The sequence below is a fragment of the Chenopodium quinoa genome, unplaced genomic scaffold, assembly GCF_001683475.1.
Source record: "Chenopodium quinoa cultivar QQ74 unplaced genomic scaffold, ASM168347v1, whole genome shotgun sequence".
In the NCBI taxonomy this organism is placed as follows: domain Eukaryota; kingdom Viridiplantae; phylum Streptophyta; class Magnoliopsida; order Caryophyllales; family Amaranthaceae; genus Chenopodium; species Chenopodium quinoa.
This window is the reverse complement of record NW_018745003.1, coordinates 4,503,166-4,529,359: the sequence shown is the minus strand read 5'-3', so window position 1 is coordinate 4,529,359 and position 26,194 is coordinate 4,503,166. Positions and strand designations below refer to the sequence as shown.

At 34.7% G+C, this 26,194-nt stretch overlaps 3 protein-coding genes across 3 annotated transcripts; 2 read left to right on the top strand and 1 right to left on the bottom strand.

Moving 5' to 3' along the window:
* Positions 1 to 1,559: 1,559 nt before the first annotated feature.
* Positions 1,560 to 7,544, top strand: LOC110708019 (leucine-rich repeat receptor-like serine/threonine-protein kinase BAM3). Its single transcript, XM_021886117.1, has 2 exons — positions 1,560 to 4,525; positions 6,848 to 7,544. The coding sequence occupies exons 1-2, from the start codon at positions 1,906 to 1,908 to the stop codon at positions 7,258 to 7,260; spliced, it is 3,033 nt and encodes a 1,010-aa protein (XP_021741809.1). The 5' UTR covers positions 1,560 to 1,905; the 3' UTR covers positions 7,261 to 7,544.
* Positions 7,545 to 11,551: 4,007 nt separating this feature from the next.
* On the top strand, positions 11,552 to 16,916 carry LOC110708018 (translocase of chloroplast 90, chloroplastic-like). Its single transcript, XM_021886116.1, has 3 exons — positions 11,552 to 12,079; positions 13,106 to 13,223; positions 14,326 to 16,916. Exons 1-3 carry the CDS (start codon positions 12,074 to 12,076, stop codon positions 16,554 to 16,556), a joined length of 2,355 nt encoding a protein of 784 aa, XP_021741808.1. The 5' UTR covers positions 11,552 to 12,073; the 3' UTR covers positions 16,557 to 16,916.
* Positions 16,917 to 21,598: 4,682 nt separating this feature from the next.
* Positions 21,599 to 22,936, bottom strand: LOC110708156. Its single transcript, XM_021886260.1, has 3 exons — positions 22,678 to 22,936; positions 22,282 to 22,557; positions 21,599 to 22,158 (listed from the first exon to the last, which is right to left on the bottom strand). The coding sequence occupies exons 1-3, from the start codon at positions 22,934 to 22,936 to the stop codon at positions 21,599 to 21,601; spliced, it is 1,095 nt and encodes a 364-aa protein (XP_021741952.1).
* Between the last annotated feature and the right edge of the window lie 3,258 nt (positions 22,937 to 26,194).

Below are 26,194 nucleotides of genomic sequence, written 5' to 3'. Positions count from 1 at the left end.
GGATCATTGAAGAGACTAAATGGGTCTTCGCCCCTGATAAGTTTGGGGAAAAAATAATATGAAAAGGTTTAAACTACACTGACTTATTACTTTTCGATTTACATAAGTAGTGTATAGGAAAGACAAATAATTAGGACTACAATAACTATCTAATTTCCAACAAATCAGTGACAACACACTATCCACAAAACTCCTCTTTCTCTTTTAATCCACCCATCAAACCATCAATTCATCAATAAAGATGAAGTAATGCACTTTTTTCAGGGGAGCAAAATTAAACGCATCAATTAAAATTGCAAACAAACATCAGTAATATTTCGTTTAATTTTTATTTGGATCTTGTGTGCTAACAAACACCCAGTGCATTAGATAATAAATATTTAAAATATTTACTAAAGTAGTACGGAGTATTAATTTAGGAATGCATATCAAAATCACGCGTCGATCAGTGTAATAAATGTTCATTTTTATTCAATATTTCTACTTTTTGTTATCTTACCCAGCGCCCCTGAGACGATCGTTAGCTTTTACCTTTTTATTTTACTATTACATTAATGTTAATTTTTATACTTCCGTATTATTGAATTTGTAAATGACTTCATATGCTTATTTAATTGTAGTCTTGTTTAAACTGTAAAATTATGTAACGCCGTATAAATTATTGGCCGTCCAAGGAAACAATTAAGATCCGTCACTGCCCCCACCCCTCCTGTATCTTACTGTATAAAAAAAATGATTTGAGTTACCTCACGAATATTTTATCCAATCTAACTCAATTTTATATTATTATGAGATAATTTAAATCTTTTGTGCACTCATTCATTCAAAATTACTTAAGTCAATTAAATTAAACAAAGCTCCATAAAAAAAAAAAAAAAAAAAAAGTCCTTATTCAAAGATCGATGTGCGCTTGTAAGACTAAAGCATAAGAAGAGAAAGGAGAAATCAAGAAAAGGAGAAGAGTAAACCAACTATGATAAAATTAAAGCAATAAAGCAAAGAAAGAAGAACAACTAGAAGGAAAGCAGCAAATAAAAGTAACATACAAGAAAGTAGGTTTTGTGTTTTATTTTATTTAATATATATGAACATATCAACCAACCTTGTTTAAGAAAATCTTGTTTATCAAATCTCTACTACGTCAAAAGATGACCAAAAACTAAAATATTAAATTACCTGCCTCTCTAACAAAACAAAGCTACAAAATCCAAACAAAAATATACAATAGTAACAGCTTATGTAAGCATATTTGTTATTGCTAAGACTAAAAAATTTCAACTTCAAGTCCGTCAATAAATTTTCAAAGCAAATTCTCCTTTCATTGGAAAACCGTCTTTTGTATAGGTCTTATAATAATATACTCCCTCTGTCCTTCAAAAGATTGTTACGATTATACTTTAATTAATATAGTCCTCACAATTTCTGTCTTTTATTTACTACCTCACAAAATAAATTCAGACCAGCAAAAGAAAATGAAGGGAGTAATATTTAAAATTGTCAAAAGCGAAATCGAAAGAATAAAAAGTAACAGAGCGAGTATATATATACTAGGATGCTATTAAGAGGCCCCAGAAGTTCATTTTTTGCAGCACCCTTCTCTTCTTTATTATCCCATTTTACAGAAAGATAGAAGAAAGAAGAAATAAAGCAAAAATCTTTAGCTTAAATTTGAAGACTCTTCTTTTCTCTCTTAAGAGGATGTTTGATTCCATTACTATTTCACACCTCAAGAACAAGTTTCCCAGATTCTCTTCACTTTTACACACTCTTAATTACTCACTTAAAAACCCATCAAAGTAAATAAATTTTGTCCAAAATGTTTATCCTCTTCTTCTTCTTCATCACACACTAAAAAAAAGACTTTCTATTTTAAGCCCATTTTTCCTTACCACAAAAATCAGTAAAATGCTCACTTCATTGCTAAATTTGGTAATATTATCATTCAACATCCTCTGTTTCTTCTTCTTGTTGTTATCATCATCTTCATTATCCCATGTGTTAGCCTCAGATTATGAAGCATTATTTACTCTAAAGCAAGGTTTTCATCACTCAAAGCCTTCATTAAATAGCTGGAATCACTCGAATTCGAGCTCGGTTTGTTTTTGGAAAGGAGTTAAGTGTCTTAATGGGAGAGTAATCTCATTAGACTTAACTGATTTAAACCTTGAAGGCTCTGTTTCCCCTGTTTTAAACACCTTAGATAGCCTCATTCACCTCTCCTTAGCAGGAAACAACTTCTCGGGTAGACTCGAACAAGTCGTACTTGATAACAAAAACAATCTTCGCTTCCTCAACCTATCTAACAACCTCTTCGATGGTGGGTTGGATGGTTGGAACTATTCCTCTACGCCGAATTTGGAAGTATTTGATGTGAATAACAATAATCTTAGTTCACCTCTTCCTTTAGGGGTAACAAGGTTGAAAAAACTAAGGCATTTAGATTTGGGAGGAAACTATTTCTTTGGTGAAATCCCAAGAATTTATGGTGATATAATCTCCTTAGAATATTTGTTTCTTGGAGGAAATGATCTTCAAGGAAGTATCCCAAAAGAGTTGGGTAACTTGACAAATTTAAGGGAGCTTTATCTAGGGCAATTTAATCTGTATGAAGGTGGCATTCCTAAGGAGTTAGGGAATTTGGTTAATCTTGTTCATTTGGATGTATCAAGCTGTGGATTAACCGGTCCAATACCGAAAGAGCTAGGGAATTTAGCATCCCTTGATACACTCTACTTGCATATGAACCATCTTTCAGGAACTATCCCTAATGAATTAGGGAACCTCACAAGTTTAGTTAACCTCGATCTTTCGATTAATGAGCTTAGTGGGGAGATACCTCAAGAGTTTATCAACTTTAAAAACCTCAAATTGTTCAATCTTTTCGTGAACAAGTTACATGGGTCAATTCCTGATTATGTTGCTGATGGTTTGCCTAGCTTGGACACTCTCAAGCTGTGGAAGAACAACTTCACCGGTGAGATACCGCGATTTTTAGGCCAAAATGGGAAGCTTCAAGAGCTAGATTTGTCATCAAATAAACTCACTGGTACTATCCCTTCATATTTGTGTGATTCAAACCAACTTAGTGTCTTAATTTTGATGAATAATTTTCTTTTTGGACCAATCCCTGAAAGTCTAGGCTCTTGTACTAGTCTTGTTAGGGTAAGATTAGGCCAAAATTACCTTAATGGTAGTGTCCCAAATGGGTTGGTCTACTTACCCAAACTAAACTTGTTAGAGCTTCAAAACAACTATCTTTCCGGTAATTTGCCTGAAAATGTTGATCCTTTGTCATTCAATCCTGCTAAATTAGATCAAATCGACGTGTCGAATAATCGATTATCAGGGCCTTTGCCTGTTTCATTGTCCAATTTTACTTCAATTCAATTTCTTTATTTTGAGGGTAACCAATTTTCGGGTCCAATTCCACAGTCTATTGGTCAACTTAAGCAAGTGATTAAGCTTGATCTTAGCAAAAATTATCTCTCTGGGTTAATTCCTCTTGAAATTGGAAATTGTGTTCATCTTACATATCTTGATCTTAGTCAAAATAATCTTTCTGGGTCAATTCCTCCTGAAATTTCTAGTAATCGAATTTTGGTTTACTTGAATTTGTCTAGGAATCACATAAATGGTACGTTACCCGTGTCGATAGGGTCTATGAAAAGTCTTACAAGTGCTGATTTTTCCTTCAATGACCTCTCGGGCAAACTGCCCGAATCCGGGCAGTTTGCCGTGTTTAATGCCTCATCCTTTGTGGGTAACCCATTACTTTGTGTGTCGTCTTTGAATAACCCTTGTAACTTAACCTTAGTTCCAAGTCCGAGTAGGAAATTGAGTAGTGGTGAGTTTAAGCTCATTTTTGCTCTTGCCCTTTTGGTTTGTTCCCTAATTTTCGCGGTGGCCGCAGTCATGAAGGCCAAATCCTTTAAAAAGAGGTCAGATTCTTGGAAAATGACCACTTTCACAAAGGTAGAATTTAATGTCTCGGATATTCTTGAATGCATGAAGGATGGCAATGTGATTGGAAGAGGGGGTGCGGGAATTGTTTACCACGGTAAAATGCCTTTTGGGTCCGAAATCGCGGTAAAAAAGTTGTTAGTTTTCGGACCCAACAGGCATGACCATGGTTTCAAAGCCGAGATTGAAACCCTTGGGCAGATAAGGCATCGTAACATAGTGAGGTTGCTCGCGTTCTGCTCTAACAAGCACACCAATCTCTTGGTGTACGAGTACATGCGGAACGGGAGCCTCGGCGAAGCACTACATGGTAAAAAATTGGGAGGGTTCCTAGGGTGGAATATGAGGTACAAGATTGGAATTGAGGCTTCAAAGGGACTTTGTTACCTTCACCATGACTGTTCTCCTCTGATAGTTCACCGTGACGTAAAATCCAACAACATACTCTTGAACTCGCATTTTGAGGCACACGTGGCGGATTTCGGGCTAGCCAAGTTCTTGTCCGGGGGCGGCGCATCAGAGTGCATGTCAGCAATTGCTGGATCTTATGGCTATATTGCTCCAGGTATGTGACTGTCATTCTCTCAATCGAGTGTTGCAGTTTTGCTCTACCTAGCTTACAAAATTTTAGTGTCCTTACATGATATGTACTACTAATTAATTAAAAAAAAATTACTAAGATTAATTGTTGCATAAATTCGTTAAGTTAGTTAATTTATATGAAATGCTTTTAGTGTGAGTGAACTTGTGAAGTTCTGTCAATTGGTCAGTAGTTTGTTAGTGAACAAAAGTGGCCCACTTTGGCTTATATAGTTTTTGGTAAATTGTGATTGTCTGCTGTTGGTAAACATGCCTGTAAAATAAACCAAAATAATTCTAATAATAATAATAATAATAATAATAATATTTGTACATTTGTACTCATATTACTACTTATTTTTCTAGTTTTTGTGTGTATGTTATTATACTTCGTATTTGAAATTATACCATATTTATAAAGATGTTAACTAACAATGATTTTTAAACCTAAATATTACTTCATACTTCGTATATTATAGCACTAGGAAATAAGAATAAAACATATTGTAATGCATGATATATATAAAGAGTAAAATGTACAAGTAATATATACGTAGTAATATGGAAATGAATAATTTGCTCGTGTCGAGTGGTTTAAATCCATACACATACATTTCCCCATAAATAAATCTAAATTCATATTGTCTCTTTTTTTTTTTTTTTTTTTCCTTGAAAGGATATCACATCTACCTGTTTTTGTACCTCATAATACTCCATAATTATTTTTATTTTTTAAGTATTATATTTTATAATAAAAGTATATAGCTCAATTTTAATCAATACCTGCTTTTTGTCTTAAGTTCTAAAATTCTTTTGACACAATAATAAATTACTCCACTATACATTATACACTATTATGGCGGTAATTTTATTTTAATTTGAAGGATAAAAAGCATTCAACAATACTGTAAACATTTATCGGGAGTGTAAAATTCCAAAACTGGGATCTATTTTGAACCTTACAAAAAGGCTGCTTAGCTGTTACATTGCATTGTACTCTCATTCTCAATGTCCACTGAATGCGACCAAACACTATCATTACTCTCATCATTAGCTCTATTTTAAACCTACCATCACTCGCATCCCTAGATACACGCTACTAGTACAAATTACACTCGTAATAATTAAGACACGTAGTTAGACAAGACAAAACTGACGTAACTAAAAACAAGTACATAGTCACTACATACTAATGAATAAGTATATATATACATAGTATATTACGATTGTGTATGTATTATGTATGATTTGGATTATCGCTAGCTATAAGATAAGATCTTATTTAAAATGGAGGGATTAATATTTTTAAAGCGATCGAGTTAAATTTTGAACTATTCATGCATAGTAATAGGTGTGGGACACATTTTAGTAATAGGGTAGTCCATGATTTGTCGAGGCTAAAGTGAAAGATGTGGGGGGCTATATGTGATGAAATGTTGGTGAATTGTTAGGTGTCAGAGGAGCAAATATTTTTGGGGAGAATTTTATGGAAAACAGCTAAAGAATTATAAAATGAAAAAATTAACATTAAAAAAGAAAAGCAAAAGCTAAATAAAAAAAAAAGGGAAAAAAAAAAAAGAAGGAAGCAAAGCAAAGTTGACTGATTAATATCTATGGGCCAGTGTGACACTATCATCCATCGTGTGCTGTGAAAGTGAATACCACATGCACATATATTATCGTGCCCACTTCCCCCTTAATGTTTTCTCTTTACATAAAGAAATTAAAGTGTCTACTCCTTTTTTTTTTTTTTTAATTACTCATTTCCGTCGTGTACGTATAATACAACAACATAATAGAGGTGATCATCGAGTCGTTTGGATTAGTTCTTCGTTCGAATGAATAATCATTTTGTATTCGGTTGCAAGTTTAGTTGAGTTGGGTTGTGTATGTGTGTCTTGAATGTTGCTTAATTGATTGTTATGTAACTCGTGGATACGTATAATACAGTAAATGTAGCAATCGTGTTATTTTGACTAGTTAATTGTCTTAACTTGTGCCTATATGTATGTTAGGTTAAGTAGAAAAAAATAAAAAAATAAAATAAAAAATAGCAATTTTCGAGTTAGGTGTATTAAGAATCTAATTTGGTTGATTCGATATGAATCTTTTGAGGATTCAAATATATGATGTTGTTTTCTGAAGGCTCCGACAACTTTAGAATGCAACTTCTTTAATGTTTAGCATCCGATACTTGAATTTTTTAATGCATGATTCTTATTCATATTGGCGTCTTTTTTTGTAGTTGTATTATCTTAGTATATGATATTATGATATTATCTAACTAATCAATTAATTTGACGTGCAGAATATGCATACACTTTGAGGGTGGACGAGAAGAGTGATGTTTACAGTTTTGGTGTGGTACTACTTGAGCTATTGACTGGACGTCGTCCCGTGGGTGATTTTGGAGAAGGGGTAGATATAGTGCAATGGTCAAGAGTCCAAACGAATTGCCGTAAGGAAAATGTGCCTCTCATAATTGATTCTCGATTAACCGCGGTGCCCCAAGACGAAGCGATGCATTTGTTCTTTGTTGCTATGTTGTGCACCCAAGAGAATAGTGTTGAACGTCCAACAATGCGAGAAGTGGTTCAAATTCTATCAGAATATCCTTACCATGCTATGGGATATCAACCTGCTTCATCGACTTCATTACTCGTTAATAATAACAATAACAATAATACCAAGCAACAATCTAATGATGTTAAGAAAGGATAAAAAGATTGATCCAAATCATCAGGAAAAACTTGTGGTATAAGGGTTTTTTTTTTTTTTTTTTTAATTTTTTGGGGAAATTTTTGAGAATTGTGTCTAGAAATGTAGTTTTTTGTTATTATAGTCTTCTATTGTGAAAAATTAATATGTAACTTTTTATTTCTAGTTTCACTGTCTAATTAGATTTAGGCATAGAGTGAATATTGGTTATGGAATATATATAAATGTATACAAAATAATTTTGATTCGACGATTGTCTATGGAGATGTCGTAGACTCCTTAGCCCTATATACAAGATAATATTCTACCATATCAAATAATATCCCAAAATATCTCAATAGATTATAATCAAAATTTATTATTGTAATATTATTGTTAATTTAAATTAATAATTATCAAAGATAATACATTTATTTGCTTCGGAAAAAAAAAAGAGAATTTTCCAACTACATTAATAATTATGAATGATGTACTACGTAATTGGCATTATAATTGTTTTTCGATTGAGAATTGATAAAATTGGACGGTTTTATCTAATTCAAATTGTTGCTTAAAATGTACAGGTGAAAATGAAATTATTTGATTGTTAATTGATTTTAGAATTCAATTTCTACTCTCGATTTGATAAAATTGATCGTGTCATTTAATTGAATTGCAGAATTTGATTTCTGGTGGACAGTGTAGACTTGATGGCGGATGAAAATGAAGTGGATATTGGCCGGCAATTACCGGATGAATCGTTGATTGAAATTCTGGCAGTAAAATCCCTTGTGTAAGTAAGTTTTGGCTCTATCTCATAAAATCTCCTGAATTTATGGCTTTGTCGAATCATGATTATTGTGGAGCTACATGGAGACTTTTTAGATTTGGTTTATTTGAGATGTATCCACTACCTGTTTAAGCACTCCAAGTTCACTTACCAAACTCCCATTGTTTTAAGTTTAGTCCTGCTAAACAACTTTCATCTGTGGTGCTGATCAGAAAAGACACAAAACATCTCTAACAGAATTTTTTGCTATGAATGCGGCTTTTCCAAATGTACTGAAGTACACTTATATTCTGAATTCTCTGAGCATTACGTCTGGACTTACATTCTGTTACAAAGTGTATATTAGAGGCTTCTGAATCCCAAATGCCTCAGACTGTAAGGCGGGGTTATAAATAAGGATTTAACATCGAATTTTGATAAATTTCTAGGCAAATCTCGTCCTCTTCATTCATTAAGGATCAAATATATATACAACTCAACTCCTTGTTCACCAAGGCAACCAAAAATACGCAAGATAATTTCCTAGTAAGATAATATCAAGTCCTAGGAAGTTAAATATTCTCCACCTAACACTACTAATCGTATCTTAACAATAGATATATCTTTCTTCAAAATACAATAAGTCAATATTTATCTTAAGATCTCAATAATTTTCCTATCGACAACTTTGTTTATATATTGAGTCCCAACAATTCGATATAAATAATATAATACCACAAATAGAGAGAGATATTACCACTTAAAAACAGAGAATTGTGACCAACAACTAACATACTTTCGTCATTCTCAAATATATCTTAATCAAAACATCAACCTCTTATTGTTTCAAAACCAACATCAACCTTTTATTTTGAACTCTATCAAATACACACGTCAACCAAGTAGCCAATATTTTGAAACCTCCGCTGCAGATGTTGTTGCTGTTAGTGGTATAGAAGGTTGAGCAGTTGACAAAACTACCTGCTTGACTATCGACACAAATATACAAGTCCGTCAACACATGCAGCTCTTGCTTGCACCACATATCAAGTATGGTTCGTGCATGCTCAATGCATTAAGGACTTCTTTCACCGCGTAAGTCTTCTGATCATATGGAGCCAAAACTGGAGAGATAAATATAAATTTTTTAATCACGAAAATGAAATGAAAATAATATTGTAGAAGGATAAAGTAGAGCTTACTACCGGGGGTGGAGCTAAATTTAAGGCAACGGAGTCAATTGACACCACTTACTTTTTGTAAAAAAAATATTACAAACATTAAAAAAAAAAAAAAATACTACTTTAAATTGAATTATTTAATATTGAAAACACAATGTAAAAATTCAAAAAAATCTATCAATATAAAACACATATTTCATATGTGTATACATGTGCAATATATAAATATAATTGTAAGTCATTAGGAAAGTTTATATAAATATTTTTATTAATAATTTAGGATAAATAATCCATTTACTTTTGGTTAAAAATTAGTTTAAATTGATTGTTGAAAAGTTTGCTCCGCCACCGCTTACTACCTCTACCACCTTGCATAATGAAAGGTAGATGGAATAAATCCAAAGCTTTTTGGAAATGTTGTATTTTGCTGAATAAATGTTATGCATGTCCCATGCTTGTTCCATTCACCCCAAAATGCCAAATTTGCAACCGCATTACCGTAGTAGTAGAGGTTTGGCCACTCTAGGTCTGGTGTACCCTTCAAGCTTTGGATCTCTACAACAATCAGTGACGAATTATAGCAAAATGTGGAAATCTTTGAAGTAGTTGGCTTCGGTAGTTTAGTATTGGTGGTAGTGGTGGGTCATTAGGCCATAATCCATGAATAGTGAATTTTGGGGTCTTTGCTGGTAAGGGACTCTTAAACTAGCTTTTCTGGGAAGCTTATAAACCATACCCATACCCATAGCTCAGTGCTAGGATATGGTTCCGAGCTTGAAACGGTGGGGATGTGTTGTAGGCGGATTCGGGGACGCCGGGCGCGTTGGTTGTTAGAGCAAAGGTTTTGTAGTGGGTATGTACAATTGCTAAGAGAAAAAAATGATTAGCCTCATGATTTGCAAGCCAGATGATGTACAATTTTAAATTGTGCTGTGCTTTAGGTTTTTTGTTTTTAAGAAAAGGTAGAACGGGTTGTGTTTGTGATTTAGTGCGTGGCTGTATTACTTGGTATATATAGCCAATTGATATGATTATTCTTTGGCTGAGTTATACCCAAGTAACTCATTGGTGTAAGGAGATGACAATTATACAAATTGTAGTAATCTCAAACATCACAATTAAATATCCTATTTTAATGCTTATATTGTAAGGTTAGTGCATAACAACGATGATAGTACATTAGTGCCTGGTTTAAAATGCTCCAAGTAACAATAATGCATTTGCCATACAAAAGCATATCTATATTATTTAGGCTCTGATTATTCTACAAAGTTATATTGTGTACTTGCAAATGTGCATGAGTGTGTATCACCACACCACACTAAGCAGTTAATTACTCACACAGGCAAACTAAATTGTTGGTCAGATCCTATATATCTATTTGAGATTAAGTGATCAATGGGTACAAGTGTAAGCGAAAACATTGTTAGGCCTCCTCATGATGTTTTATGTGCAAAAGACATTCTATTACAAGGCCAATCATGAGCATTGAGTTCATAACGTACAATTGCTTCATCCGGAAAGTCAACTTAGAATTTGGACCATGAATCAGTTAGCAAAAAGGGTTCTTATTTTGGTATATTATTACATGCTGCCAATGCATGTTTTGGTATAACTATTAGTAGCTCCTCCGATTTAAAATAATATTAACTTTTAATCTGCTGTATATATGTTGTTTTACCCTAGTTATAATAGGGTTATAATCTGAATCATATATTCTGAATTTAGTTTTCATATTTTTTTTTTTTTTTTAGAGTTCCAAGTCACCACAAAGGTCATACTCCATGACTAACAAGTGAAGACTATTGATTGAATTTTAATAACTTATTGAGGTGTGGATGGTCAACTAGCTAGATTAGTTAAAAGTCTTGAGAGTAGATACTAAAAAAAATTGGGATTAAATCCCGCCTACAACCCAGAATAAAAATTAAAAAAAAAAAAAAAAACATGGGCATTGAGGTCAAATAAATACTGGAATGACTCAACATAAAACCATGGTTAATCACTAATAGACCTACGTATTGTATTTCAACTACACTCAAATAGCCATTAGACGAGCCAACACATTATTTAGCATTTCTGCCAAACACGTGACTAGAGGTGATTAGGTCAAGATTGAGTTCTGCCAGGAAGATGTTGACCAGCTTTGTACAAAATTAACTCAAACTAATTTTGATTTGATGGGTGATTCATGACAATAAGAGAGTAATCTCCAAAAGCTAGTTCAAGAGGAGGATAACTCATTGTCCTATGTAATCTCCACGCCAACCCTCCATATAACTGATGTGGAATTCAAGTGACTTAAGTCTCATACCTTGCAATGGACCACAACAATGGGGTTTATATTAGTCCCAACTCCCAACATGAAACCATCAAGATCAGCTCAAGCGGGTTCGAGTCGGGTCAGCTTTAGGTTCATTTACCATATACTGATATACGGATTACTTAAGGTTCTCTTCTCAAAGCCCAAAATCCCACCAACCAATTATACGCCACATCAACAACAAAAACATTATCTCTCCCTTTCTTCCTCTTTTCTCAATCTCAAAATTGGGTTTTTATTTGTGTCTTACATTCAGATACTCCTCTATTCATTGTCTTGTATGACGCAAAAATCGTCAACAAACAATTTACTTACTTCTGTCTTTCACAATACCCAAGATTTGATTTTTAGCTTGGGTTTTATCGCCTTTTTGTGGTGTAGGTAGAAGAGTGTGTAAGTGTTCTTAGTCTTTTTCATTTGATTCCATCCTCAATTTTATCAAATGGGTTCATCGATTTCCCCTTTGATCATAGAGTTGAAGATTCAATTTTGATGGAATTTTTCAATCTTCTAAGATCAGGGTATTTTTCACTGTGTATTAATTGGTCGTGGGTCAACATTTGAATGAAGGTAATTTCCTCAATTTTTTCTTAGAATTATTGCATTGTGATGAAAATTATGGAACAAAATTATGTGATTTGAATTAATTGGTTAATCGATTGATAGTCTGATTTTGCATCTTTATTTGCTGTAATTATGTTTTGGTTGGTAATTTCTGAAATTGCTGTAATAGAATGCAGATTACTTTCAGTGGTATATAAATTTGATAGTCTTTGGTGCGTTCATAACTCATAAGAAGTGGAGAAAATTGGGATGTTGTATACAATGTTATCCGGACTTTTGACACTTCATTTTGGACCAAAAACACGGTTGTTTATACAAAATTGTTGAGTCGGACACTTGGACACGTACCTGTTTCTGGTATTAGTTTTTAAATCCTTGTAACATAGTATTTTTGCTGGTGTATTATCAATTATCAGTTGCCACTATCTCAATGGAGCTGGGTTGAAGGTTTTCTGATGTGTATGTATTGTGATTTTGGATAAGTTTGTGCCAATTACGAGAGTAACAATCTGTATATTTATGATCCAATTAATCAATAGAGCTTTAGTCTTAGGTAACTAAATTCGCCGTTGCTAAGATAGTTTATACTTGTTATTACGAAGTATACTTCACAGTGACCATTTGGATCTTTGAAAGATTGTTAGTGGATTATATCCAAGCTACAAGCTCTTATTTTTCGTTTCTAAAAGGCATAAGTTGCAAGTAGATGTAAGGCTGTGAACTGCTATGATCACTTATTTGGGTAATGTTTCTTCATTTCTTATGCTTTCGCTAGTCAAAAAGATAATCTTACATATGCAATTGATTAAAAGTAATTAACATAACTGTGTTGATTGTTATGCTTGTTCAGTTGCCTCTACCATTTTGCTACTTAGCTTTCTAGCCTTAAGGAATCGAGTTGTTCTACTTGAATTATATTCAATTTCAGCATCTTCTATTCATTTAAGCTTTTCAGCTTCTCTTAGTTGAAAATTTGGGTTATCACTTTAGATATCTACTTCGTATTTACTTCTAGTTCTTGTCTTCTTGAAGATGAAGAGCATCAGGGATTGGGTTTTCGCTCAGTTAGTTTCTGGTTCATTTGTCTTGCCAAGGCCTTTGTCTAGCAGTTTGGAAGAAGAACCCCAGAATGAGGAGTTTGCTTCTTCAGGTACTTCAACTTAAAAATTTGAGGAATTTATGTTAACCAAGTATTAGATATTATTGGAAAGCTGGTTTTGATGCATTTTTTATGTAACCAGATAGATTGCCATCAAGAAGTGCTAACCAGTGAATGATTGAGTGTTGCTAATTACTTTTACTTGTATGGTAGTACCAGCCCTATTTACACCACAGCTGATTACACTAGATTGATAGAATATTCTCCTTACACAATGCTTTATGAGAACCCTTTATCTTAAGTCTGTGTAATATTACCTGAGTCTTTATGTTGTTGGTATTCAGTTTTGTGCTTCTGTTGATGCCTGCTGTCAAAATGCATCCAATTTTTTGTGTTTAAACATTATTAGGAGAAAGCATGTTATTGAGGTTATATTGGTTTAGGTGCTATCCCCTTGTGTTCATTTTTCTGGGAGAAAGAAAGTTCTATAAATCCAGTTGCTTTGGGCCTTTGTCAGATTGCTCTGTCAGTATGTTGCACCCAGGTGATTTTGAATTTTTGATGCTTGTCCGGTTGGATTCTAAGCTGCAATAAGTAGTAAAACACAAGAACATCAATGTTGCTGCAATTATTTGACCACCTCATAGCTGATAAATCAAAGTTTCTAAATTAAAGGATCGGCATTAGTTAGATTCTACCCCTATTACCCACACTACTCCAAGCACCCCCCCACCCTCCCCTCGCTTCACAGGACTCCCGCGTTAAGATGAGTAAAAAAAATCTGTTAGCTAGATCGGAGGCTTGTCCCTTGGAATTTATTTTGCTCCTCGACTTCTTATATATTTTTCTAGCTTTACCTGTGGATTGGGGAGAAAAAGTTTACTTTTGCCTGTAGGCTTATTGTTTGGGTTTGAGGGCCATGTAGCACAAGTTGCTCTTTGTAATACACAATTTGTATCATACATGTTACATCAATGTAATATGAATTTAATTTTCCAAGAAAAAATGTAATATGAAACTTTTAACATTTGATACTGTTTTAGCAGAGTATGTTTAGGATATGATAGATATTCTTGGTGTAGAAACTTCACTTGGGTAGTGTACCATTAGTTTTGAACAACTTCTTATGTGATGCTGCTCTTGGTGTGTACAGGCTCTGCACAAAATGCTGGGGTGATAGCATCGCATGTAACTGCTGATTTGCTGCCTTCTTCCAACAGGGGTCAAGAAAGCTCAATGGATTCTACTGACCTTCCCTCTCCTTCTCCCGACTCTTCTGGTAGAATAAAGTTGGATCCATTGTCAAAAATTGAGACACTTCAAATCAATTTCTTCCGTATCCTGCAACGGCTTAGGCAATCACCTGAAGACATACTTGTGGCTAAGATCCTATACCGTATTCATCTAGCAACATTGATAAGAGCAGGGGAATCAGATTTAAGTAGAATTAATCTCAGAAGTGATAAAGCTAGAGCTTTAGCAACAGAACGGGAGGCCGCTGGGCGACCTGCACTTGATTTTTCTTTGAGAATACTTGTCTTGGGAAAGACCGGTGTTGGTAAGAGCGCTACAATTAACTCGATTTTTAATCAGACAAAGGCTATGACAAATGCTTTTAAGCCTGCTACGGATCGCATCCAAGAGATTACTGGTTTTGTGAATGATATTAAGGTAACAGTTATTGACACTCCTGGATTCTGGCCATCTTCTACACGCAATGCACGAAGGAACAGGAAAATTATGCTTTCTATAAAAAGGTACATTAAAAAAAATCCTCCAGATGTTGTTTTGTATCTTGAACGCCTTGATACCATGAGCAAGGGGTATAATGACTTCCCCCTCTTAAGGCTTATGACAGATATTTTTGGTTCTGCAATGTGGTTTAACACCATTCTTGTCATGACGAACGCTGCTGCAGAACTTCCTGAGGGACCCACTGGCTCTTCCATCAATTATGAATCATATGTGACCCATTGCACAGACCTTTTGCAAAGATACATACAGCTGGTGGTTTCTGATGCCAAGCTTGAAAACCCGGTTGTTTTGGCTGAAAACCATTCATGTAGGACAAATACCTCAGGAGAAAGAATACTTCCGAATGGGCAGATCTGGAAACGACAATTGTTGTTATTGTGCACGTGCACTAAGGTACTGGGTGATGCTAATTCCCTTTTGGGACTCCAAAACAGTATTGAACTTGGGCCATCTAATAACTCTCGGCTGCCTTCACTGCCCCATCTACTTTCATCTTTTCTCCAGCAGCGCCCCTCTATGACAGATGAAGTTGATGAATATTGCCTTTCAGATAGTGAAGAGGATGAGTATGATCAGTTACCTCCTATCCGTATTTTGACAAAAGTTCAATTTGAGAAGCTGAGTGACTCTCAGAAGAAAGATTATCTCGATGAGCTAGATTACAGAGAAACCTTATTTTTGAAGAAGCAACTGAAGGAAGAGTCACGCAAGAGGAAAGAAAGAAAGCTTTTAGGGGACAAAATCTTGCCCTCTGAAGGCAGTACTGATGATCCTGAAGCTGTACCTGAGGCTGTCCAGCTGCCTGATGTAGCAGTCCCTCCAAGTTTTGACTGTGATTCACCCGTATATAGATATCGAGGTGTTGTTATGAGTGACCAATGGCTCTGGAGGCCTGTGCTAGATCCCCATGGATGGGACCATGATGTGGGCTTTGACGGAGTAAACTTGGAAACAGCTGTTGAAATTAAAAGGAACTTAACTGCTTCAATTTCTGGACAAATGAGCAAGGACAAGCATGATTTCAGTATTCACTCCGAGTGTGCTGCGGCCTATACAGATCCCAGAGGCCCCACATACTCTATAGGCCTTGACGTTCAATCATCTGGCCGTGATATGGTCTATACTGTTCGAAGCCATGCTAAATCAGGAAACTTGAAGCAAAATGTTGCTGGGTGTGGAGTTTCTGTGACATCGTTCCAGAATAAGTACTACATTGGTACTAAGCTCGAAGATTCCCTTCACTTAGGTAAGAGACTGAAATTGGCAGTTAATGCGGGTCGATTGGAGGGTGGCGGGCAAGCTGCATACGGTGGGAGCCTTGAAGCTACTTTAAGAGGAAGAGACTACCCAGTGAGGAGTGATAAGGTCACTATGACCATGAATGTTCTGTCTTTTAAGAATGAATTAGTCTTGAGTGGAAATTTGGAGTCAGAGTTCCGTCCAAGCCGAGGTACAAGACTGTCAGTTAATGCGAATTTGAATAACCGGAATATGGGACAAGTTTCCATCAAGACTTCTAGCTCCGAACACGTGCAAATAGCTTTCATCGCGGTGTTCACTATTGTCAGAGCTATTTTCCGAAAAAGGGAACATAAATTGCAACTTGCTGAAGCTCAGGAGGTGGGATGAAATTTGCTGCCTACTCCTGGAGTTTCAGGTTGAGGTTTGGCATAGTGGTGTCCTTCCCTCAGTAACCGATAAATTATCATCCTTTTCCATAGCAGCATACAGATGTACGTTTCAATTTTGGCGATTAGTGACATTCGAGGGACACAACCTCTTGTTTGTATAGTTCTTGGAGGAGAGTAGTACTTGCTCATTTTGATCATGAGTGTAGGAATTAGGAGGCAATTTTATTATCCATCCATAAAATCAAAAGTGTATGTATTTCAGCTGGAAAATGCATCACAATTTACAGTATACTAGTCTCTGGAAATTAAGAGCACTTTTAACTTCCCATCAATCTATTTTTTGTTTAAGGTGATCCAACACAACAGTCTGCTTTTGTTTTTGTTTCAATGCTTTTGTTGGTGTTGAGATGCACACGTGTAGTAATATTTGGAAACCACCTTTTGGCTGACAGATGGCCGTGTACTCTCCGCGTTTTAAAATATTGTTTCTATTCATGAATCCTATTAGATTCGATTCCCATATAAAATATTGACCATAAGTCTTATTAAATTCGTCTCAAGACCATAAGTCTTATTAGATTCGTCTCAAAGATGTTAATGATCAAACACATACATTGCGAGCCGAACATTTAAAGACGAAGGAAGTTCTCGATTTTGCAGATGGGTCACCCTGTCCACCCTCTCTAGTGCATGAGAATGAGCCTTAATGGACCCTACTATATATACCTTAAAGAAGTGTGGTAGTTTTCATCAAGTCAATTATTGAAGCCAACTTCATTATACCCGTATAAAAGAAACTCTAGTCTTTACATACTATGCCTACATTAGAAAACTGTGACAAAGTTGTGAAATTGATCAGACATTCACATGCCACTTCTAATAGAATGAGCAACTTTCAGTGTAGTACGAGGATAAATACTCTCAATCAAATTTCTTGTGAATATATCTTTTCACATCGGTGCTTAGTTTACATGTAGAGTTATATACAACCTTCGTTTCATATTATTTGTAATGATTAGACATTTTTTTATTCACATTTTATGTTAAATCGTTACACAAATAATATAAAGCTGGGGTAGTATTACCCTCCTCCACCTCCCCAAATAAAATGTACGGAATCACTTCATAAGTGTGATCTTCTAAAAATTAACTAATTCTATATGCACGCTGCTAAAAGTTTCATACACACGGCAAGATCAACAACCTATATCAATATGGAGTATATATAAAACATTGCTCAATAGCTGACTTATGTAATTAATTGGGATTCCTCGGCTTATTTTCTGCTAAAAAACACATTTTTAACGTACACAAATTGTATAAACACTTAACATGAGAAAACTATGGAAATCTAAATATTTTTTCTACTTCATTCATTTGAGTTCTTTTTCATCTCTCCTACCTGAAAATAAATGATCAAAATTCACCTCATCAAACAATTTTCTTACATTACATACACAAATACTTACAACCACCCAAACCAATTAGCAACCCAAATAAAATAAATTATAATTCGACAAAACCCAACATTTTCTAAATTAAATTTCCTACAAAAAAAATTAATCAAAGAAAAGAACCCCACAAAACCTCAGCTTGAATAGTAGCAACTTCAGCATCAGAAAATGAAGCTTCCTTAACTCTTCTCAAAATTTCTTGCTTAAAACTCCTTTTCTCTCTTTGCCTTAATCCTTCTCCCACCTCTAATTGCACTGCAAATCTTGCTACACAGCTTGCAAATGGATGTCTTTCTAAATATTTCTCTCTCTTCCCCTGTTTTTCCTCTGTTTTCCCCTGTTTTTTCTCCCCTGTTTTCCTCTGTTTCACACTCTCTTACATCAATTAAATCTCCACCAAGCTCTGATCTTTGCAATCCCACCAATATCTTCACTATATCCTCCTTGATCATCGCCTCAATCGCTTCTTTTCGCCCGAAATACCCGATTTCAAGCACACAATCGAACCCAAGTACTTGAATTGCCAAATTATCCGATCTTAGAAACCCAATTATACTTGGAATTTCATTGTTTGATTCAATTTCATCAACTAATGGACTTTTGGTTGACTTGATCAAAGAACAAAGAACTTTCAATGATGAACTTGATGACATTGAAATCAAAGCTTTGATTGTTGGACCCATTAACACTTGACCAACAAACACATTCTTGTTAAACCTTATTAATCCTTCAATTACATAAGCAGATTCTTCCCTAATCTTATTTGACAAATTCGAGTTAATCAAACACATTTCCAACTCATTAAAAATCCCAGCTTTCAGCACTAAATCCTGCAATTCACGATCAAACCCTTTCGAAACTCTGTTCTGAAACTGAATCAATAGATTGATCAACAACTCTGATTCTTCCACCAAATTTGGCGATTCTAAAACCAACCCACGAAGCACTTTCACAAGAGAATCAATAAACTCACGATCAATCCAAGCTTGAATCTCTGATTCAATCGACTCGGCGACTCGAACAATTTGATGAGTTGAGACTCTGCGCCTTAGAAATGACCTTAAACTGTACCCACAAGTCTTATTGAGTGATTCAACGAGGGTTTTAAGGTATGATAGATGTTGCGAAAGCTGAAATAAGCTTGGATCGGAAAGTATGGTGTCTGACTCTGTTTCGAGCTCTAACAGAGCTTTAATGGCGGATGAGTTTGATTCAGTTGGTTGACGACTTGGGTTTGATTGTAAATCATGAGAAGCTTGTTCTAAGAGTTCTAGAACTCTTAATACTTGTTGATTTTCTTCTCTTTCAACTTCCTCCATTGTTTAAAAAATTTGAGCTTTTTTTTTAAAAAAAAATAATAATGGATGAAATGAGGGAGAAATTGATAGTTATAGAAAAGAGGTAGAGAGAAACTTTTCCAAGTAAATGAAAATAAAATTAGGTCTAAAAAAATATACCAACTAGTCAAACCCATTTTTTTTATGAGAAAGAAATTGGGAAAGGTTGGAGGAAATGATGCCTTTTGCTAGGTTATGTGAGAAGGAGTATATCCAATTTTAAGGATACAAAAGTATAGAATTCTTTTTCATTGATCAAAATACTCAACTATTTGATTATTAGTTGTTGGTTGATTGACTTTTTTGTTATATACTTTGGTTTGATTTGTATGCTTGTTAATAAACGAATTTCACTATTAATTAATAAAAATCATAGAAGTTACCGAGTAATACAGTATGAATCAGTTTAAAACTTGTATAATATTTTTGTAAGACCATCTTATCATTATAAGACTGTTTTTGTGAGTCATTGTAAGCATGAGACTCTCTTTCATTATTTTTTTTCTTCCCCTATCCCAATTTACTTAAAAAATAGTCGTGTGTTGGTGAATTTATTTAAAAACTTGTATAATATACGAAGTAATAAAATTTAATTATAGTCAATAATGTATTGAGTCTTCTTATTTGGCGGTGGAATTTAATTTATTTAATGCAAACTTAATACGAAGTTATATTATTATTTTGTATTGATATATTTTCGGTGTTTGATCACCTTGATGGACCTAGAGTTTGCTAATGTGATGATTGAATGTTGGAATGGGTTGGGATTTGGGACCCAATTCTTTTTGTTTGTACCAATTATCAAAATTTACAATAGGACCCAATTCATTGTTGAGAGTTTTTATGTCATTTCAAACCCAAATGATAATCAAAATGCTCCTTTTTGTTAACGTCCTTTATTATTATTGCTTTTAATAAAATCTTTACATATAATAAGAGCCGCATAAGTGTATGACCTTAGTAGCGTTTATCATGTGTTTTAGGTTTTCAGCTAATTATCACTACAATAATTAAGGTCTAATCCTGTCATATGATTCATGTCTTTTCCTATATATTAGCAAATGTCTTACGAGTATTAATTTTATAAACAATATTAGAGCGAAACACTAGAAGCAGTTCAAGTGTGTAAATAAAAAATCATCCTCTAATTTGCAGCTCCACTTGAATTTAAAAAACCGGTCAATTGAGCTAACACAAGGTCGAGTATCCAAGGTAAAGTTTAAAATACTTTATACTCGTAACAAATACATTCATATTACCAATCTACCCTAAATCAATTATTTTCTTCAAAAGAAAGACGTACCATGCACCCCTAAACTAATGTTTTAATAGTTAGGAATGGACAAGTTATTTCTGAAATGTCGTGTTTTTTGTTAAACATATATTTAAAATACTACGAAAGTACAAAGTACTTAATTAAAAGTCCTAATACAATGTCATTTGACCACGTAATTTAACTGTGTTACTTGCAACGAGCATATTCGGATCCTAAGCCATCACTCCATCAGCTTCGTATATCCAATCAATTCATGTTTCATGCTGATTCATATTTTTGTCATTTCAGTAGAGAATTAATGGTTGATAAATTTTCATAAGTGTTCTTGATTTTTTGTATTTTTTTTTTCCATTATTGCCTTTTTCGGTTCATTGCAATTAATGGTTGACACATGTCCCTTTTCTTGTATTTTTTTTTAAGACCACTCTCAATGGTGAGCAAAAAAAATGTTCACCCACTCTCTCTCTCTACCCACTTTCTCTCTCAATAAATCAATTTTGCTTATGGGTAAATTTTTTTCACATTTTCTCTCCCAATGGTGAGCAAAAAAAATGTCCACCCACCACTCTCTCTTTCTTACTTTTTCAATACCCCACCATTACTTTCTCTCTCCTACACAACACTTCTTTATTTATTTATTTCATTTATATTTTAACAATGTTACTCCAAATAAATAAAAACTAGTTTAAATTTGTGTAACTTATTTTTTTTATTTTTGTCTTTTTTATCGTTAAAATTTGTCGTAAAATTAAGTACGTTATATAAAAAATTGTAAAAAATCGCTCATAATTTGTTAAATGTTTTTATTTATTTTAAAAGCGGTACAATACTAGAGAACAATTACATTTGCAACGTCATGCGTAATTAAACTTAGAAAATAAAATAAACACAACAACTAAAAAATAACTCGACTGCGTACGGAAAAGTAGCTACGCCATAGTACTTGGCTTTATTTAAGTCGTCTAAATTCTCCCTAATTACGTGGCCCGTATCGTTGCCAAATATGTTCGACTAAATCACGTTTCAGAGATAGATGAATTTCTCTGTGGGAAGCTTTTCGCTGTAGAAATGCGTTGAAGTCAAAGTTGGTAGGTCGGCCTACGTTGAATTCAAACGGTGGCGTTGTAGATGTTGATGCTGGTGTTGATTCTTGTTGATCTTCTTCGTATAAGGCTCTTAGAACTTCGGCTCGAGTGTAGTTGTGGCGCTCATCTTCAACAATCATATTGTGCATAATGATACATGCTTTCATTATGTCTCGCAGTATGTCCTCATCGTACGCCAGTGACGGTTTTCGTATTATTGCAAATCGAGCTTGCAAAACACCGAATGCTCTTTCAACGTCCTTTCGAGCAGCATCCTGGTGGTCAGCAAACAATTTATCTTTTTGAAGTTGAGGGGTTGTGATACCCTGAACAAAAGTTGCCCACTTCGGATAAATGTCGTCGGCTAAGTAATATGCCATGTTGTATTCATGGCCGTTAACGGTAAAATTTACCGGAGGAGCTCGACCATGCAGAACCTCATCGAACACTGGGGAACGGTATAAGACATTTAGGTCATTACAAGATCCAGGGATCCCAGAGAAGGAATGTCATATCCATAAATCCTGATCTGCAACGGCTTCCAGTATTAGTGTTGCTTTCTTGTTCCTACCGGCGTACTGCGCTTTCCATGCCGTTGGACAGTTCTTCCATTCCCAATGCATGCAATCAATGCTGCCTATCATGCCTGGAAAACCGCGCAGTTCATTTTGATGCAGTATTCTGGCCAATTCATCAGTTGTAGGGTTTCGCATGTACTCGGTTCCGAACTGCTCAATGACACCGGTACAAAAACGTTGAAGAGCAACTCGAGCGGTTGACTCACTGATCCGAACGTATTCATCCATGGCGTCCGCAGCCATGCCGTAGCCTAACATTCCTATCACCGCTGTACATTTTTGCAGAGGTGATAAACCTAACCTTCCAGCTGCATCCCTACGCTGCTGGAATTACACATCACCTTCAACGACCTTGTTCATTATACGTACAAACAAAGGTCGTTGCATACGAAATCTTTTTCTAAATTGGGTGGTGTTGTACACAGGATTATCGGAAAAGTAATCATTAAACAACCTGGCATGTCCAATTTCCCTATCTCTTCTATTCGTACCCCCTCTAGGTTTTTTTGAAGAGTGTTGGGATTGTGTTTGGGGCATGAGGACAGATGGGGGTTGGTATGTGAAGAGTTCATCAACAAGTTGGTCATATTCTTCAGTATTTGAAGAAGATGAGCTTGAACTTGAGCTTGATGATGGTCTAGAATACATCTCGTATTAATATTGTTACTTGATGAAGGGGTGTGGTTGTGGATATGTGCCATGCCTACTATATATAGAAAAAATATCAAATGAATATGTGGTTACAAATCTGAATGACCACACCAAGTACAGGAATCAAATTTTCAACCACGGAATAGGTATACTATGCTAGTTGACAGTGACAAGTCTTGAGTGCAATAATGTCGGTATCAATGACACAAAGGTAAAGCATTCTGATAAAGTGAATATAGGAAAACGTGGCTATACAATGACAAAGATTTATTGTAATTTTGTCGGTATCAATGACACAAGGTTAAAGCATTCTGATAAAGTGAAATCAGAAAACTATGACTACACAATGACAAAGATTTAAAGCAATTATGTTGGTATGAATGGCAACTTAAATCAACTTGTTAAACAACTTGTCATTCAATATTAGAAAATCAGAATACAAGTGTACATCTTACATTGAGATTAACCACACCACTAATACAACTTAAAAATAAAAGACTAAATTGCGCTTAATAAATAAAAGACTACAACCAAACATGCTTAAAGGCCTTGTAATTTACCCAGTAAAAAATTCTTGTACGACTCTTCTTCAGGAGTGAGTGGCGTAGGCGAATTCTTCATAGATTGCACCATATCAAACCAGGTTTTCATCTTATGAATGTCAAGTTCCTCCCTTTTCCTCTGTTCCTTGTCTTTTTCAATTTTTAACCTCTCTTCCTTCAGAATGGCCTCCCTCTCGCAAATTGTAGCGAATTCCTTCATTCGTTCGCTAAGCTCAGACGAACCACTTTCTGTTGCTACTGCTTTCCCTTTACGCTTCGCCTTTGCCTTCTTGACACCCTCCGGTCGCTGTAAACCGCCAGATGAAAAACCATACGTAGGGGTATCATCCTCTACATCATCTCTGGACCTCTTCCCACTTCCAGCACTACCTTCTTCCTCAGCATCACAAGCGGCTTTTCTTTCCTTCAAGGACATTGACCATCTCAGCTTTGGTCTCCACTTTGGATCCTTGTTAAGCATTTCAATTGCATGAGGAAAAGTGAAATTGCGACCTTGGGCGACATGAAAAAGCTTCGCCGCACTTTTCATACGATCAGCTTCATTGTAACCACTCCCTCCCTCCGGAAGTCTACCTGCTTCATCATAGCAAGATATCCATTGCAGTGTGTCCGCTGCCAACCTTCTCCAGTGCGACGTCAGACTCTTAATAGGCCTTGGCAGAATTATATGCGGCTTCTGCGTATGCAAAGTTTGATATGCTGCGTGTACATTGCGCCATAGGCTAGTTGCTTTTTGGCTTGTACTTTTAATAGCATCCTCGCTAATCTGCAAGTACAACCCAATCAGAGCTTCATCTTTCGCAACAGACCAAATACGGGTAGCTCGTGCAGGAACTTGGTTGGGTTCCAACAAGCGAACTGGTGGAGGAGGATATTGCAGCGTCTCTGGTACGCTTTCCTCTTCGCTCTCATCGAAGAGTGTGTTACTACCAAGATCAGTTTCAGGTGTACGATCTTCATTAGCAAGGTTTTGTAGGGGAACCTCAGTGGGTGTCTGATGCAGTGGAGGTGGTTGCGACGACATATTGTCCATTCTTTGCAAGAACAATTGAAACTCGGGATTAGTTAGGAAATCATCACTAAAACCCGAAAATTGTTGACGGAAATTTGGGTTGTTTGGATCCATTAAAAGATTCTGCATCAAAAAACAAAAGATAAATATCGTTACAAACATTTACTCAAAAAACAAATTAAAATGATAACAAATCCAAAAAAATATCAACAACTTTCTTCAATTGCATAATGCAATTACATTACATGCCATACAATATTTATTTTTTCTCCACAAAATAACATATATACCAATTTTAACACATAACTACATGTACATATTAAAAAAAATAATTAACCAATACTTGCAACACTTTAAGAAGTATGAATTTATAATTTTTTTTGAGAAAATATACACAACTTTGTTTAATTACATAATGCAATATAATTTCGTGGCCTATCATATTGATTTTTTTCCAAAAACCAAACATATACTACTTTTATTATGTAACTACATTTATATATAGCAAAAAAAATTAACCAATAATTGCAACACTTTAAATAACTACAAATTTAGTAATTTATGGAGAAAATATACACAACTTTGTTTAATTACATAATGCAATTTAATTTCGTGGCATATAATTTTTTTTTTCCACAAAATCTCATATATATTAATTTTATTACGTAACTACATTTATATATAGCAAAAAAAATTCACCAATAATTGCAACACTTTAATAAGTACAAATTTAGAAATTTATGGATAAAATATACACAACTTTGTTTAATTACATATTGCAATATAATTACATGGCCTACAATTTTTTTTTTTAAAAAAATCACATATATACTACTTATATTATATAACTGATTTTAAAAATTAAATAAAATTTTTTTTACCTCAATATGGCTGAATTGCAACAACAATATTCTTCTACAAATTTAAAATACTTTTAAGAAAATTAAAATTTGGAGGACTTTAAAGTGTTTACGAAATTATATCAAAATGCATGTCTATTTATAGAGAATTTAATTTTATGACCGTTGGTAATTTTTTTTTTTTACAAAATATATTTTTCTGAAAATGCATTATAAATAAATAACCGTTGTAAAACGGCTAGTATTTTCTGATTGGCTGGCTGCCTGCACCCGCCACGTGTCGCGTCTTCATTGCTTCCCCTCACTGCACGCGTCAGCAAACCAGCCTTTTTTTTATTTTTCTGATTCATCAAAACGACGCGTTTTGATAGGCGCGCCTTTGAGGGACCTCATCAAAACGCGTCGTTTTGATGCTTGGAGTCCGTTTTTTTTGTTTGCCAGCCAGCTGTGGGCCCCACTCCACTTACTATTCATCAATAAAAATGCTCAAGTTTTGAGCTTTTTTGGAAATGCTCATGGGCTTTTTTTCCCATTTTAACTTTTGCTCACCATTGTAGCTCATGATCATTTTTTTTACTCACAAAAAATTTCTCATGAGCAAAAAAAACACTCACCATTGCTAGTGCTCTAATAAACTAGAATCCGTGCGATGCACGATTTATGTAAAATCTATTTTTATATTTGTACATTTTAAAAAAAATGGATAAATATATATAAGAATTATACACCTTGTACAAAAATATTTGTAACTTTATAGTTTTAGATTTTTCATCAAAATTATGATATAAAACTTGTTCAACGTCGCCTAATACATATTTCA

Coding starts and splice junctions, on each gene's coding strand:
- LOC110708019 (XM_021886117.1), top strand. CDS start 1,906: ATGCTCACTTCATTGCTAAATTTGGTAATATTATCATTCAACATCCTC. Junction 4,526..6,847: donor TTATGGCTATATTGCTCCAG/GTATGTGACTGT, acceptor TTTGACGTGCAG/AATATGCATACACTTTGAGG.
- LOC110708018 (XM_021886116.1), top strand. Junction 13,224..14,325: donor TGAGGAGTTTGCTTCTTCAG/GTACTTCAACTT, acceptor TGGTGTGTACAG/GCTCTGCACAAAATGCTGGG.
- LOC110708156 (XM_021886260.1), bottom strand. CDS start 22,936: ATGTATTCTAGACCATCATCAAGCTCAAGTTCAAGCTCATCTTCTTCA. Junction 22,558..22,677: donor CCAATTTAGAAAAAGATTTC/GTATGCAACGAC, acceptor AAAAATGTACAG/CGGTGATAGGAATGTTAGGC. Junction 22,159..22,281: donor ATGGAAAGCGCAGTACGCCG/GTAGGAACAAGA, acceptor ACCGTTCCCCAG/TGTTCGATGAGGTTCTGCAT.